This window comes from Pogona vitticeps, chromosome 1 (genome assembly GCF_051106095.1).
Source record: "Pogona vitticeps strain Pit_001003342236 chromosome 1, PviZW2.1, whole genome shotgun sequence".
NCBI lineage: Eukaryota > Metazoa > Chordata > Lepidosauria > Squamata > Agamidae > Pogona > Pogona vitticeps.
This window is the reverse complement of record NC_135783.1, coordinates 169,753,405-169,765,484: the sequence shown is the minus strand read 5'-3', so window position 1 is coordinate 169,765,484 and position 12,080 is coordinate 169,753,405. Positions and strand designations below refer to the sequence as shown.

The window sequence follows — 12,080 nt, the reverse complement described above, 5'->3', positions numbered from 1 at the left end:
TTTTTATGTACCCAGATGTCCTTGATTGTACCATTGAGGGTACACATACTACACAGCATTAGGCGGAAGACATTTTTAAAACTATTTCCAGCTAGGACTGTAAATAAGTTTATTGAACCTCAGTAGCATATTAATAACTACCCAGAGAATGAAGTGTGAGAGTTAATACACTAGAGAGCTACTCTGTAGTAGAACTGGGATACCTGTAACAGTTTTCAATCTCTGCTGAGTTTTATGTGCATTGAAGTCACAAGGTGAAATATTTTAGAGCTGTTTGGGGGGGCTTTGTAATTTTTACATCCTCTGTGTTGTGTTTGTTTTTGAGTCTATTTTGTAGTTTTGCTGGTCACAGTAGTGCCCATTCTTGGCTTCTGACAGGTTGAGGAGGAGGAAATTATGTAAGGGAACCTGCTCTGGAGTCACATCATAGCTGGAGCCCTGCATCTAGAATTCTGGTTATATCTCTGAATGTATTCTGTCTCATAGGGTTTTTTTCTTGGTTTGTGGTAGGTTGTTTCCCTCCTGGATGCCCGCCCATCCTTCCACTCTTTGGTGTCACTGTCGTCAAGTGTACCTGCCCATGGCCTACTGCTATGCTGCACGTCTGACTGCAGCAGAAGATGATGAGCTCGTTTTGAGCCTCCGACAGGTAGCTCCATAAAGTCCCTTTTTATTTTGCTCCACTCTGCTATTTGCAAGCTTGCTGCAGTTCTGCATATGCTATGTTAGAGTCCTGGGAAACAAGGCAGCGCCTAGTGTGGAATCTTAAGGTTTTGCTTAAGAGTCAGAAGTAAAAATATAAAGTCAGCATTGTCAAAAATCATTAGTTACTTCAGCTAGTCATGGTCTATGTTGCAGTTGCCTGTATTCCTACAACTACGCTGATACTTATAAATAATAAGGTGAAAATTGCAAATTAGTTTGTGTCCTCCACCCCCCTAGGGTTAAAAAATGCAAATGTTGTACCAGAATTTTGTGTGGTAATTCCCCCACCCCATCCCATTTCAAGCAGTGCCTCAGTTGTGAGTGATCCTGGGTGGAGTGCTCTTACTAAGTAGCTAAATGGTTATTAGGCACCAGGATTGGAATGTTGTGGGGTGAGTGTTGAGATATGACTGTCTTAAGAGAGACATTAACAAGTAAGAGAAGAGAACTGAAGCGGGTTAAAAGTCTGTTTGAGAGTAGTAGTCTGCAGCCAATCTTATGAAGAGATGTCTGTCTGCAGTAGTTAAAGCATGTGTGTGTCAAGAAAAATAAAATATCTGTAATTATTTATTTGAACTTAGTTTGAAGTTTAATTTCTGAAGAAATATATTTAGATTTTGTTGTTTTAGCCCTTATCATTTACATCCTAGGTTCTTAACCTGGGCGGTAACGCCCACCAGGGGGCGTTTTCATTTTTCAGGGGGGCAGTAGAATGAAGAGGGGCGGCGTGGGGGCGAAAGGAACAGAAGGGGGCAGTAGGGGGGCGGTGGAGCAAGCTCCCTGCGGCCTGCACACACACACACACACACACAATCCCTCCCTCCCTCTCTTCCCCCCCACCTTTTCAAAGTAAGTCAGGAGAGCAGTCTGAGCGGGGACTTGGAGAAATGGGGGGGGAGCGAGCTGCGCATGGCCTCGACATGCTCCCTCCCTCCCTCTCTTCCCCACCCTTTTCAAAGTCAGGAGAGCAGTCCCAGCAGTGGCTTAGAGAGACGGGGGGAGTGAGCTGCGCGTGGCCTCGACACACACATACACACACACCCTCTCTTCCCCCTCCCACCTTTTCAAAGTAAGTCAGGACAGCAGTCTGAGCGGGGGCTTGGAGAGACATGGGGTGGGGGGCGGAGCGAGCAGACTAGCAGGCATCCCCATCAGAGCCAGCTCCGGAGGGCAGATGCTTCATGCAAAGCTTTCCTCCTGTCCTTATGGCTGGTGGTGGGTGGGAAAGGGTTCCTGTGCCTTTAAGAGTTGTGTGACATGCTTTTTAGAATTATAATATTTATGGCACTTGGGTATTGGTGGCAAGACTACGTGGCCGTGTGTCTGTCTTGGACCCAGACGAGGAGGGGATGGAAGGAAAGGCTGGCAAGTGTGGTGCTGAGCCTCCAGGGTGGTGAGGGCGCCTTTTTGCTGCAAACCTCGGGCGACGGCAGCGTTTCTTTCCTGTGAGTGGAGGGGCTGCTGGACTGGGAGTGCCGGGCGCAGCCTACAAGCTCTGATTGGTAGCCATCGACTTGGGTGATCCGCCCCTTTCCTTGCAGCGCGCGCTCTGGTCCCTCGCTACCAAGCCACCCTCCCTCCTGAAATTTGAGAGAGCAGCCCCATGCTTGATCTATGCACTTTCCTGCCCAGTGTCAGAGGATCCAGCTTCTGCCTCTTTGGTAAAAAGAAAAATAGCGCCCATGTAAACAGAGTTGTGGAGCAATAACTCCTGCCTCGCAGCATGAAAACAAGGAGAATCCCTCATAGTGCTGGAGAAAGACAGTCTTTCTTTAGGTCTGGGAGAGAGAAAATCCTCATTCTTATTGCTAAGCGGTTATCAAACCCACAAGCAGGGGTTCCTCTCACAGCACTAGAGAAAGGCTTGTTTTCTTTAACAGTAGGAACACTTTGTAATATTTCTGACAGATCTGAAACATGACTGTAAAGCCCAATCACATTTTCAGAGTTATGGCTATGAAGCTTTTTGGGTGAAAATGAGGAACACTTACCCAATATTGTGGGAGGAAGTTAAGTTGCTTATTTTAGTCTTTCCTTCCACTTACTTAGTGGAGAGGGGCTTCAGCGCCGTCCAACAGATCCTTTCTAAGTCAAGGAACATGTTGAAGATCACTGAGCACGGCGATTTAAGAATGAGATTAACAAAAATGGTTCCAGACATCAAGAAATTGGCATCAGCTCACCAAGCACAAGGCAGCCATTGATATTTTTTTTTTTTTTTTGCTTTTTGTGTACATACATTTTCTTCATTAATAATTATCTCAGCTCTTATTGTATTTGCTTGTATTGGATTTCACGTTCCATTAAATTTTGTTTTCAGTGGTCATTGGATTTAAGTGTCTTGAATAAATAAGATAATAATGAAATACATGTACATTATCACGAAGTTTGGGAGTAAAGTGATGGGTGGCATCAGAATTTTTTACACAGTTGAGATATGGGGAAAAGACTGGAAATAAATTATTTACATCGATATGTCCTGATGACAATTTTAAAGAAAACAAAAAAGATGTATTTGCATAAATTGAAGAATTATTTCCCTGTCTTGTGATTGAGAGGTTATGTTGGGGGGCAAGGGGGGCAATGATAACTTCCTCAATAGCTCAACGGGGCGATTCTTTCAAGAAGGTTAAGAACCACTGATTTACATCAAAGAGCCTATTTTTCCCTTCATATGTATTACCTATTGTCCCTAAATAAAAATCCTGGTTGATTCTTTAAAATAATCTCTACCCATTATTTGTTTTACATGGAATTAAGAATAGGGAGCCCAGACTACTAATGAAGAAAATACAGTCACTTTATGTGAAGCTGCACTTCACCACTAGGAACACAGAGTTTTCTTTAGATTTATTTCACAGAACACCTGAGTTATCTGGGCTACCAGCTCGAAGCAGAAGAGGCTGTGGCTGGGAACAGTATAAAACAAACAACCCCAAAATACTTAGTAGAGCTTTGTGGGATGGGGGGGGGGGGGTTGTTGTTCCAGTTTAATGCCTTCCCTAGTGGCACTAAGGAGCTAAGAATTTAGACATTAGAAGCTGTTCAGCCATGGAAATTCATGGGATAGAACTGGTCAAATGTTTAATTTACCTTGAAAACCCTATAAGGCTTATTGTAGGATGGTTCCAAACTTGATGGCTCATAACATGACAGTTATATCAAGATCTAGTCTAAAACTGAGCCTGTGCAGACTCTGTTTCCAGCATTTGTTTCTAGTCATACTTCTGCTACGTAGAATCCTATGGTTTTTCCTAGGAGCTGTATGTGCAAGACTACTCCAGTATTGACTGGCCAGCACAGAGAAATAATGTGGCTGCAGAAGATGTATACACGCCACATAGCTGGCTGCTTACAGTTGTCTATGGTGAGTTTATGGTCCTGGAAGTGAGATTGATCACTTTTACTCATAATAGGTTTTTCTGTAACTGTCACGTAGAGAGAAAGAATTTACAATAACCAGTGCAAAGAAATAGCGAACAATTAAAGAGGGGAAATAAGAGACATATTCCACAACATCCATGAAATTAAAGGGAAATTTAAGCCTAGGTTAGGAATGCTGAATGACCAATAGGGAAATGCACTGTCTGACCAACATAAAATACAGTCAACCCTCGACTTACGAACTTAATTGGTTCCGGAAGTCTGTTTGTAAGTTGAAACGTTCATAAGTTGAAACCAAATTTCCCATAGGAATGGATTGAAAATTAATTAATGTGTTCCTATGGGGGGAAAAGGTCAGAAACTTAAAAATAAATAAAAGAAAGTCACTTACCCCGTACTGTAGACTGAGCCCAGCTCCTCACAGTGCCTTGGTAGCCCCCAAACTGCAGGAAAAAGAGCACCAAACAGCTAAAAGCTGGCACCCAACAGGGAGCCTGGCAGCCATTTTGTGCTCTTCTCCACTCCTGCCCTCCCTACCCGCCTAACAGCTGATCGGCTGGCTCTTAAGAGGCTTCCGGAGGCTTGCTCAGCACCTAAAACGGCAGGGGAATACAGCTGGAAATTAAAAAATGCTGACTGTAAAGGGAAGTGGAATCAGTACACTAAAAGATCTATACAGAAGAGATTAATGGGTGACAGGTTATTTTGAAGAGGAATCCTATAATGAAGAACTTGCAGTTCTAGAAAGTGAAATGAAAGCTGATCTGAAAATTAAGTAGAAATAAATCACCAGAGTAAATGGAATACTGATAAAAACTCAAGCCTGCATCTGTCAAAATCCTGACAAGAATATGCCAACAAATATGGGAAACAACAATGACCCACAGACTAAAAATGGAAAGCCTCAGAAAGGTCCTGGAAGCTGGCGATTTCACCCCCACTGACCCCATGGGGAGGAGCCTTCAAAGGGTCCTGGAAGACACTCTCGGACCATTCTGAGGCTCCCTCCACCCCCACAGGCCCAGCGGGCTGAAATTGCCAGAATATTTTTCCTGTTTTCCTCCCCTAAAAATTAAGTGCATCTAATGGAGAGGCGCATCTTATGGAGTGAAAAATACGGTAGTTCAACTGGAATACCATCACCTCCACTGGCCTTGTTGTTAGCCATGCTTTCCAAGGCCCACTTGACTTCACTTTCCAGGATTTCTACCTCAAGGTCAGCCACCACACTATCTGGGTTGTCCAGGACATCCAAATCTTTCTGGTATACAGTAATTCCTCTGTGTATTCTTGCCACCTCTTCTTGATGCCTTCTGCTTCTGTGAGGTCCCTCCCATTTTTGTCCATCTTTGCACAAAATGTTTAATATCTCCAGTTTCTTGAACAGATCTCTGGTTTTTCCCTTTCTATTATTTTCCTCTATATCTTTGCACTGTTCATTTAAGAAGGGCCTCTTGTCTGTCCTGGCTATTCTTTGCAAGTTTGCATTCAATTTCCTGTAACTTTCCCTATCTCCCTTGCATTTTGCTTCTCTTTTCTTCTCTGCTATTTGTAAGGCCTCGTTGAACAGCCACTTTGCTTTCTTGCATTTCCTTTTCTTTGGGATGGTTTTTGTTGCGGCCTCCTGTACAATATTACAGGCCTCCATCCATAATTGTTCAGGCACTCTGTCCAACAAATATAGTTCCTTAAATCTGTTCTTCACTTCCACTGTGTATTCATAAGTGATTTAGTTTAGATTATAGCTGACTAGCCCAGTGGTTTTTCCTACATTCTTCAAGGCTAAACATGCCCAAATCTTTCAGTCTTTCCTCAGAAGGCTTGGTTTCCAGCCCCCTGATCCTCTTTGTTACCCTCCTCTGATCTTGTTCCAATTTGTTGTCATCCTTCTTGAACTGTAGTGTACAGAACGGGACACAGTACTTGAGATGAAGCTGAACCAGTGCCAAATAGAGGGGAACTAGTGCCTCATGGGATTTGGAGAAGTCTGTTAATGCAGTCTAAAATAGCATTTGTTTGTGTGTGTGTGTGTGTGTGTGTGTGTGTGTGTGTGTGTGTGTGTGTGTGTGTGTGTGTGTGTGTGTGTGTGTGTGTGTGTTTGTAGCCACAGCACACTATTGGCTCATATCTACACCAGCTTCAAGATCCTTCTTGCTCATAGTATAGCTAAGGCAGGTATCATCCCATCTTGTAACTGTGCAATTGGTTTCTTTTTCCTAGATGCCGTACTTTGCACTTATCCCTGCTGAATATTCTGTTGCTTTCAGCCCAGTGCTCAAGCTTCTATAGATTATTTTGAATTTTGTTTCTGTCTTTCAAGGTGTTGGCTAATTTTGTGTCATCCACAAGTTTTATTACCATTCCTTGTATCCCCTGATCTAAGTCATTAATAAAAATATTGAACAGTACTGGGCCCAGTTGTTCTAGCCAACCCACACCTAGTTAAAAATCAGAATATAAGGGGGCACTTGATCAAACGTTTTGCTGAAGTCAAGATATACAGGAATGTTACCTGATTAAAAAAATGAGATCATAGTCTGGCAGGATTTGTTCTTAACAAATCCGTGTTGGCTTCTAGTTATTACTGCTTTTGCTTTCTAGGTGTCCTTATAATGACCGCTTAATAATCTGTTCCAGGATTTTTCCTGGAATTCATGTCAGGCTGACTGGTCTGTAGTTCCTAGATTCCTCCTTTTTTGCAGATAGGGACAACATTAGCCCTCCTCCAGTCGTCTGGCACCTCACCCATTTCCAATGATTTCAAAAAAATAATGGACAGTGGTTCCGAGAGTTCTTCAGCTAGTTCCTCCAGCCCTGGAGATTTTAACTCTTTCAAGGGGATAAGGTATTCCTTGACTATTTGTTTATCTATCTCCAGCTGCAATCTTGGCCCCTCCACTTGCACTTCACATTTGTCTGGAGATTCATAGTCTGTCCTTTGGGAAAAGACTAGTGTGAAATTGGAATTGAGCACTTCTGCCTTTTTGTCTTCTGTTTTCATTTTTCCATCTCCATTGAGCAGTTGCACCATTGTTTATTTTCTTTGTCTTTTGTTACCCACATACCTGAATACTGCTTTTTTGTTGTTTTTAGTGTCTCTAGCAAGCGTCAGCGCATTCTCAGCTTTTGCCTTCGTAATGCAATCCCTGCAGTTCCTTGCTGCTTATTTCTACCTTTGTAGTCTGGCCTTTCATCCACTTCCTATATGTGTCCTTTTTATTTTTTATTTTTATATATATATTTAGGTCCTCTCTGAGCTTTTTGTGAAGGCACACTGGCCTTTTTTGCAGTCTCTCACCCTTTTTTCTTGTTGGAATTGTTTGTAGTTGTGCATTTAGGACTTCCTTTCATAGAAGCTCCCATCCTTCTAAAACATGTAATTTTTTACATATATGGCAACTCTTTCTATTCTTTCTGTTCTTTTTGAACAATCTGTATCCTTCAATTGCTGTATTCTAGTCATGGGAGTCATTCCACCAAGCTTCAGTTATTCCTATCAAATCATATTTACTCTCCTGAGCTCAGATTTCCAGTTCTTATTTGTTTCCCATACTCCTGGCATTTGTATAAAAACATCGGAGGTGGTGTGATTTGTGGCCTACTTTTCCTTGCACATCTTTATGAATATTATGTGTGGAGTCTTTGGGTTCCTTGCAGTGATGAATGTAGTGCTATATGTCAAGAATAATGGGCCAGAGCTTAGGACTGGTAGTGTCTGTGGCCCCTTAATTTTCTCATGTTGGCTGCAGAGTATTCAACAGATAACAATCACCATCTGTGTGTCTCTTTACTTCCCTTCCAGCACTACTCAATACCTATGAGAGATTCCACAGCAAGAATCTGAGGCACCGAGCTATGGAAGTGCTGTATGATCACATCAAGGCTGATGATCTCTTCACCAAGTGCATCAGTATTGGCCCAGTAGGTGGCATTTAAGTTTTGCTTCAGACTAAATACCCTGTTTCCCTGAAAATAAGTCCTAGTGTGATTTTTCAGGATGGTCATAATATAAGCCCTACCCCCAAGATAAGCCCCAGTTAAGTGAAACCCCGCCCTCCACCATTGTGCAGCAATCAGAAAATGACATGACTGTAAAATAAAAATCCCCTGAAAATAAGCACTAATGTGTTTTTGGAGCAAAAATTAATATAAGACCCTGTCTTATTTTTGCAGAAACACGGTAGCTCTGCAGTTGAGCATGTGAAAAGAGTAACACTAGCTGGGAAGGCTGCCAAAAGGGTATGGGAAAGCAGTGCCTGTGAGAGGACTGTTCTAGGGCTGTTTCAGACAGATGCATCCTAAAATAGGCTTTGAATTCATGGACAATGGTCTGAGATAAACAACATTGGATTGAAATCAAAAGCCTCCACCTTTGTTTATTTTGGGTAAACAGGCTTGGCCTCCTGAGGACAGTATTACACTATTATACCCGGCCTCTTGGTGCTGGAGTTGGGATGGAGATGGGAAGATGCAGGGAGGATATAACTACAGGAAGAGATTTCCCCAGAGTAATTGTCTGATCAGTGAAGTGATCCAGTAGCTTGCAGTCCCAAGCTGGAAATACTCAATCATTTTGCATAACTTTGATCTGTAGTTCTGAGGATGTGAATGTCAAATTATCCCGCAGAGAGTAAAGGGCTGCTTTTATTGTGCATACCTGCTTTTACCATAGAGTGGGAATGTTTTTTAACACTTCTTCTGCTTTACAAGCCACAGAACAAAGCCTTTGAGAGGAAGGATTGATTTGAATAGACTGCCAGGCGGATTGTTTGTGGCCAGGAGACGGCAGCCCAGTCAGGGAAGATGTTAGTCTGTGAAGTGATTTTGGTTTCTTGCCACTTGTGACTCTGTTGCCTGATTGAATAGGAGTCCAGGTTTGGATATGCAACAAACCATAGTTAAAACAAGAAAGGATGCATAGGAAACCATGGTTACAGACTGAGATTTGTTGCAGCAGATTAAACCATTGGGTATAGCAAGGACCAGGTGTGGACATTTGAAGGCACCAGAATTCAGCTAGATAAATCCTTGCTTAGCATAATATGTGCTCATGGTCTTTGTCTTAATCTCCATGTAATATTGCTTGGAAAAAACCCTGGTGTTGGGAAAGTGTGAAGGCAGGAGGAGAAGGGGACGACAGAGGATGAGATGGTTGGACAGGGTCATCGAAGCAACCAACATGAACTTGACCCAACTCCGGGAGGCAGTGGAAGACAGGAGGGCCTGGAGTGCTCTGGTCCATGGGGTCACGAAGAATCGGACACGACAAAAAGACAACGAATATTGCTGGAACACACACAACAATTCCAGACCCTTATAAGCCTTTGAGTGCAGTCCTATCCATGCTTATCTTGAAGTATGACCTTTGTAGTTAAAAGAGAGGGGACATGATGACAGAAAAAGTGATTTATATAAAGAAGATCCTAGTTCCAACACCTTGTGTCTTCCCAGTTAAAAGGGATCTCCTCTATCCACAATTCTAAAGAGCTGCTGCTAGTGAGAGGCAACAATACCAAATTGTGTAGGCAGCTTGATTGAACTGAAAGAAGAATGCCTAATATGTTTTTGAGGGGAAAAGCATGGGACTGCTAATTTGCTAGTTGACAAAGCCAAATACATGGGGAATTACCGTAATACTTAATTTGATCTAAGCACTGATAATCTAATTATAATTATTGCTAGGATCTGAGCCCCTGAGTCCTTTTCGTGAGAACTTCATGTAGGCTCCAAGATCTCAAATATGAAATGCTGGTTGCTTTAGCTGTCTCTAGAGAAGTAACGGTTGGCCTTTATTTGCTCATGCAGATATCTAAAACTATTAACATGCTTGTGCGCTGGTTTGTGGAGGGAGAAAAATCTCCAGCATTCCAGGAACATATCTCCAGAATCCCTGACTACCTCTGGTAAGGCTTTGCTGGAAGAATAAGCAATGTGGCTACAGTATGTGTGATGTTGTTCTTTGTGGTCTATGCGAATGCACACTAATGGGTAGCATTCCGCGCATGCGCGAATCCCCAGAACATTCTAGAGCTTGAAAAAAGGAGATCGTTAGAGGCCCCACCCTCCAGCATTGCCTCTTCGCACCTCTAATGGGTCCTCCTTCCGTTCCTTTTTTGCTGCTGCTTTGGACGCATCTAAGGAACATTCTGGACTTTACTGCCCTTGATTGTTTTTTCCTCTTGCTGACCTGCCTCCATCTACCTCTCTCACTGTCCCTTGAGTTACTTCTTCCTATAAAGAAGAATAGACTGATAACAGAGGACAAAGAAAAGGCAGAGGTGCTCAATTCCTATTTTAGTTCCGTCTTTTCCCATAAGGCAGACTATGAACTTCCAAACAAATTGAAAGTGCGGGCGAGGGGGGGTAGGATGGCAGCTGGAGATAGAGAAACAAAGAGTCAAGGAATACCTTATCACCTTGAAAGAGTTCAAATCTCCAAGGCCGGAAGAACTGCATCCGAGAGTACTGAAGGAACTGGCTGAAGAACTCTCAGAACTGCTATCCATTATTTTCTTGAATTCATGGGAAATGGGGGAGGTGGCAAAGGATTGGAGGAGGGCTAATGTTGTCCTTATCTTCAAAAAGGGCAAAAAAGAGGCATCTGAGAACTACAGGCCAGTCAGCCTGACATCAGTACCAGGCAAAACTATGGAACAGATCATAAAGTGGTTGTTGTGCAAACACCTAGAAAACAATGCAGTAATCACTAGATGCCATCATGGATTTGTCAAGAACAAATCCTGCCAAACTACAGTGGTGCCCCGCAAGACGGGTGCTCCATTTAACAACGAAACCGCTTGACGTCGATGTTCTTGCGATCGCAAAACGATGTTCCCTATGGGGGAATTTCGCTTTGCGATGATCGGTTCCCTGCTTCACGAACCAATTCTCACAAAGCGATGATTTTTTAACAGCTGATCGGCAGTTTCAAAATGGCCGCCGGGTAAACAAAATGGCCGCCCACTGTTTTCTGGGACAGATTCCACGCTGCACAGGCAGCGAAAGTGGCCATGCTATGGAGGATCTTCGCTGGACGGTGAGTTTCCAGCCCATAGGAACGCATTAACCGGGTTTTAATGCGTTTCTATGGGCTTTTTAAAATCGCTTTACGACGTTTTCATTCTACAGCGATTTCGCTGGAATGAATTAACATCGTAATGCGAGGCACCACTGTAATTGGATTTCGTTTTTTGATCAGGTCACTTCCCTGATAAGACAGAGGTGACAGAATGCTGTAGACATAGTATATCTTGACTTCACCATATCTTTTTGACAAAGTGTCCCATTATCTCCTGATTAGCAAGCTAACTAAGTGTGGGCTGGATAGATCAAGTGTCAGGTGGATACACAAATGGCTACAGAATTGTACTCAGAGGGTGATCATTAATGGGTCCTTCTCTAATTGGGAGGAGGTGACAAGTGGGGTACCCCAGGGCTCAGTCCTGGGCCTGATGCTCTTCAATATTTTTTATTAATGAGTTGGATGAGGGAGTGCAGGGAATGCTTGTCAGATTTGCAGATGATACTAAATTGTGTGGAATAGCTAATACCCCAGTAGTCAGAAAGATGACCTTGATAGGAGGGAGCAGTGGGCCAAAACCAACAGAATGAAATTCAACAGGGATAAGTGCAAAGTTCTGCACCTCGGAAAAAGAAACCAATTGAACAGTTACAAGATGGGGGAGATCTGGCTCAGCAAAACAAAGAGCGAGAAGGATCTTGCAGTTGTCGTATATCACAAACTAAACATGAGCCAACAGTGTGATGTGGCTACAAAAAAGGCAAATGGTATTTTAGGCTGCGCTAATAGAAGTACAGTTTTCAAATCCCACAAGGTGCTAGTCCTCCTCTATTGAGCACTTCTTAGGCCTCACCTTGAGTGTATTGTGTCCAGTTCTGGATACCACACTTCAAGAAGGACGCTAACAAACTGAAACAAGTTCAGAGGAGGGCAAGGAGGATGAGCAGGGGGCAGGAAACCAAGCCTTCTT

At 43.1% G+C, this 12,080-nt stretch overlaps 1 protein-coding gene across 2 annotated transcripts in view; it reads left to right on the top strand.

The window, feature by feature from the left end:
- The window catches only part of LSS (lanosterol synthase), a 56,643-nt gene that overhangs the window by 14,542 nt on the left and 30,021 nt on the right, over positions 1–12,080 (top strand). For both annotated transcript variants that reach the window (XM_072976995.2, XM_072976999.2), the window contains 4 exons: positions 511–649; positions 3,964–4,072; positions 7,892–8,010; positions 9,895–9,992. In XM_072976995.2, coding sequence (XP_072833096.2) covers positions 511–649; positions 3,964–4,072; positions 7,892–8,010; positions 9,895–9,992 — 465 coding nt within the window. The remainder of the gene's footprint in view (positions 1–510; positions 650–3,963; positions 4,073–7,891; positions 8,011–9,894; positions 9,993–12,080) is intronic.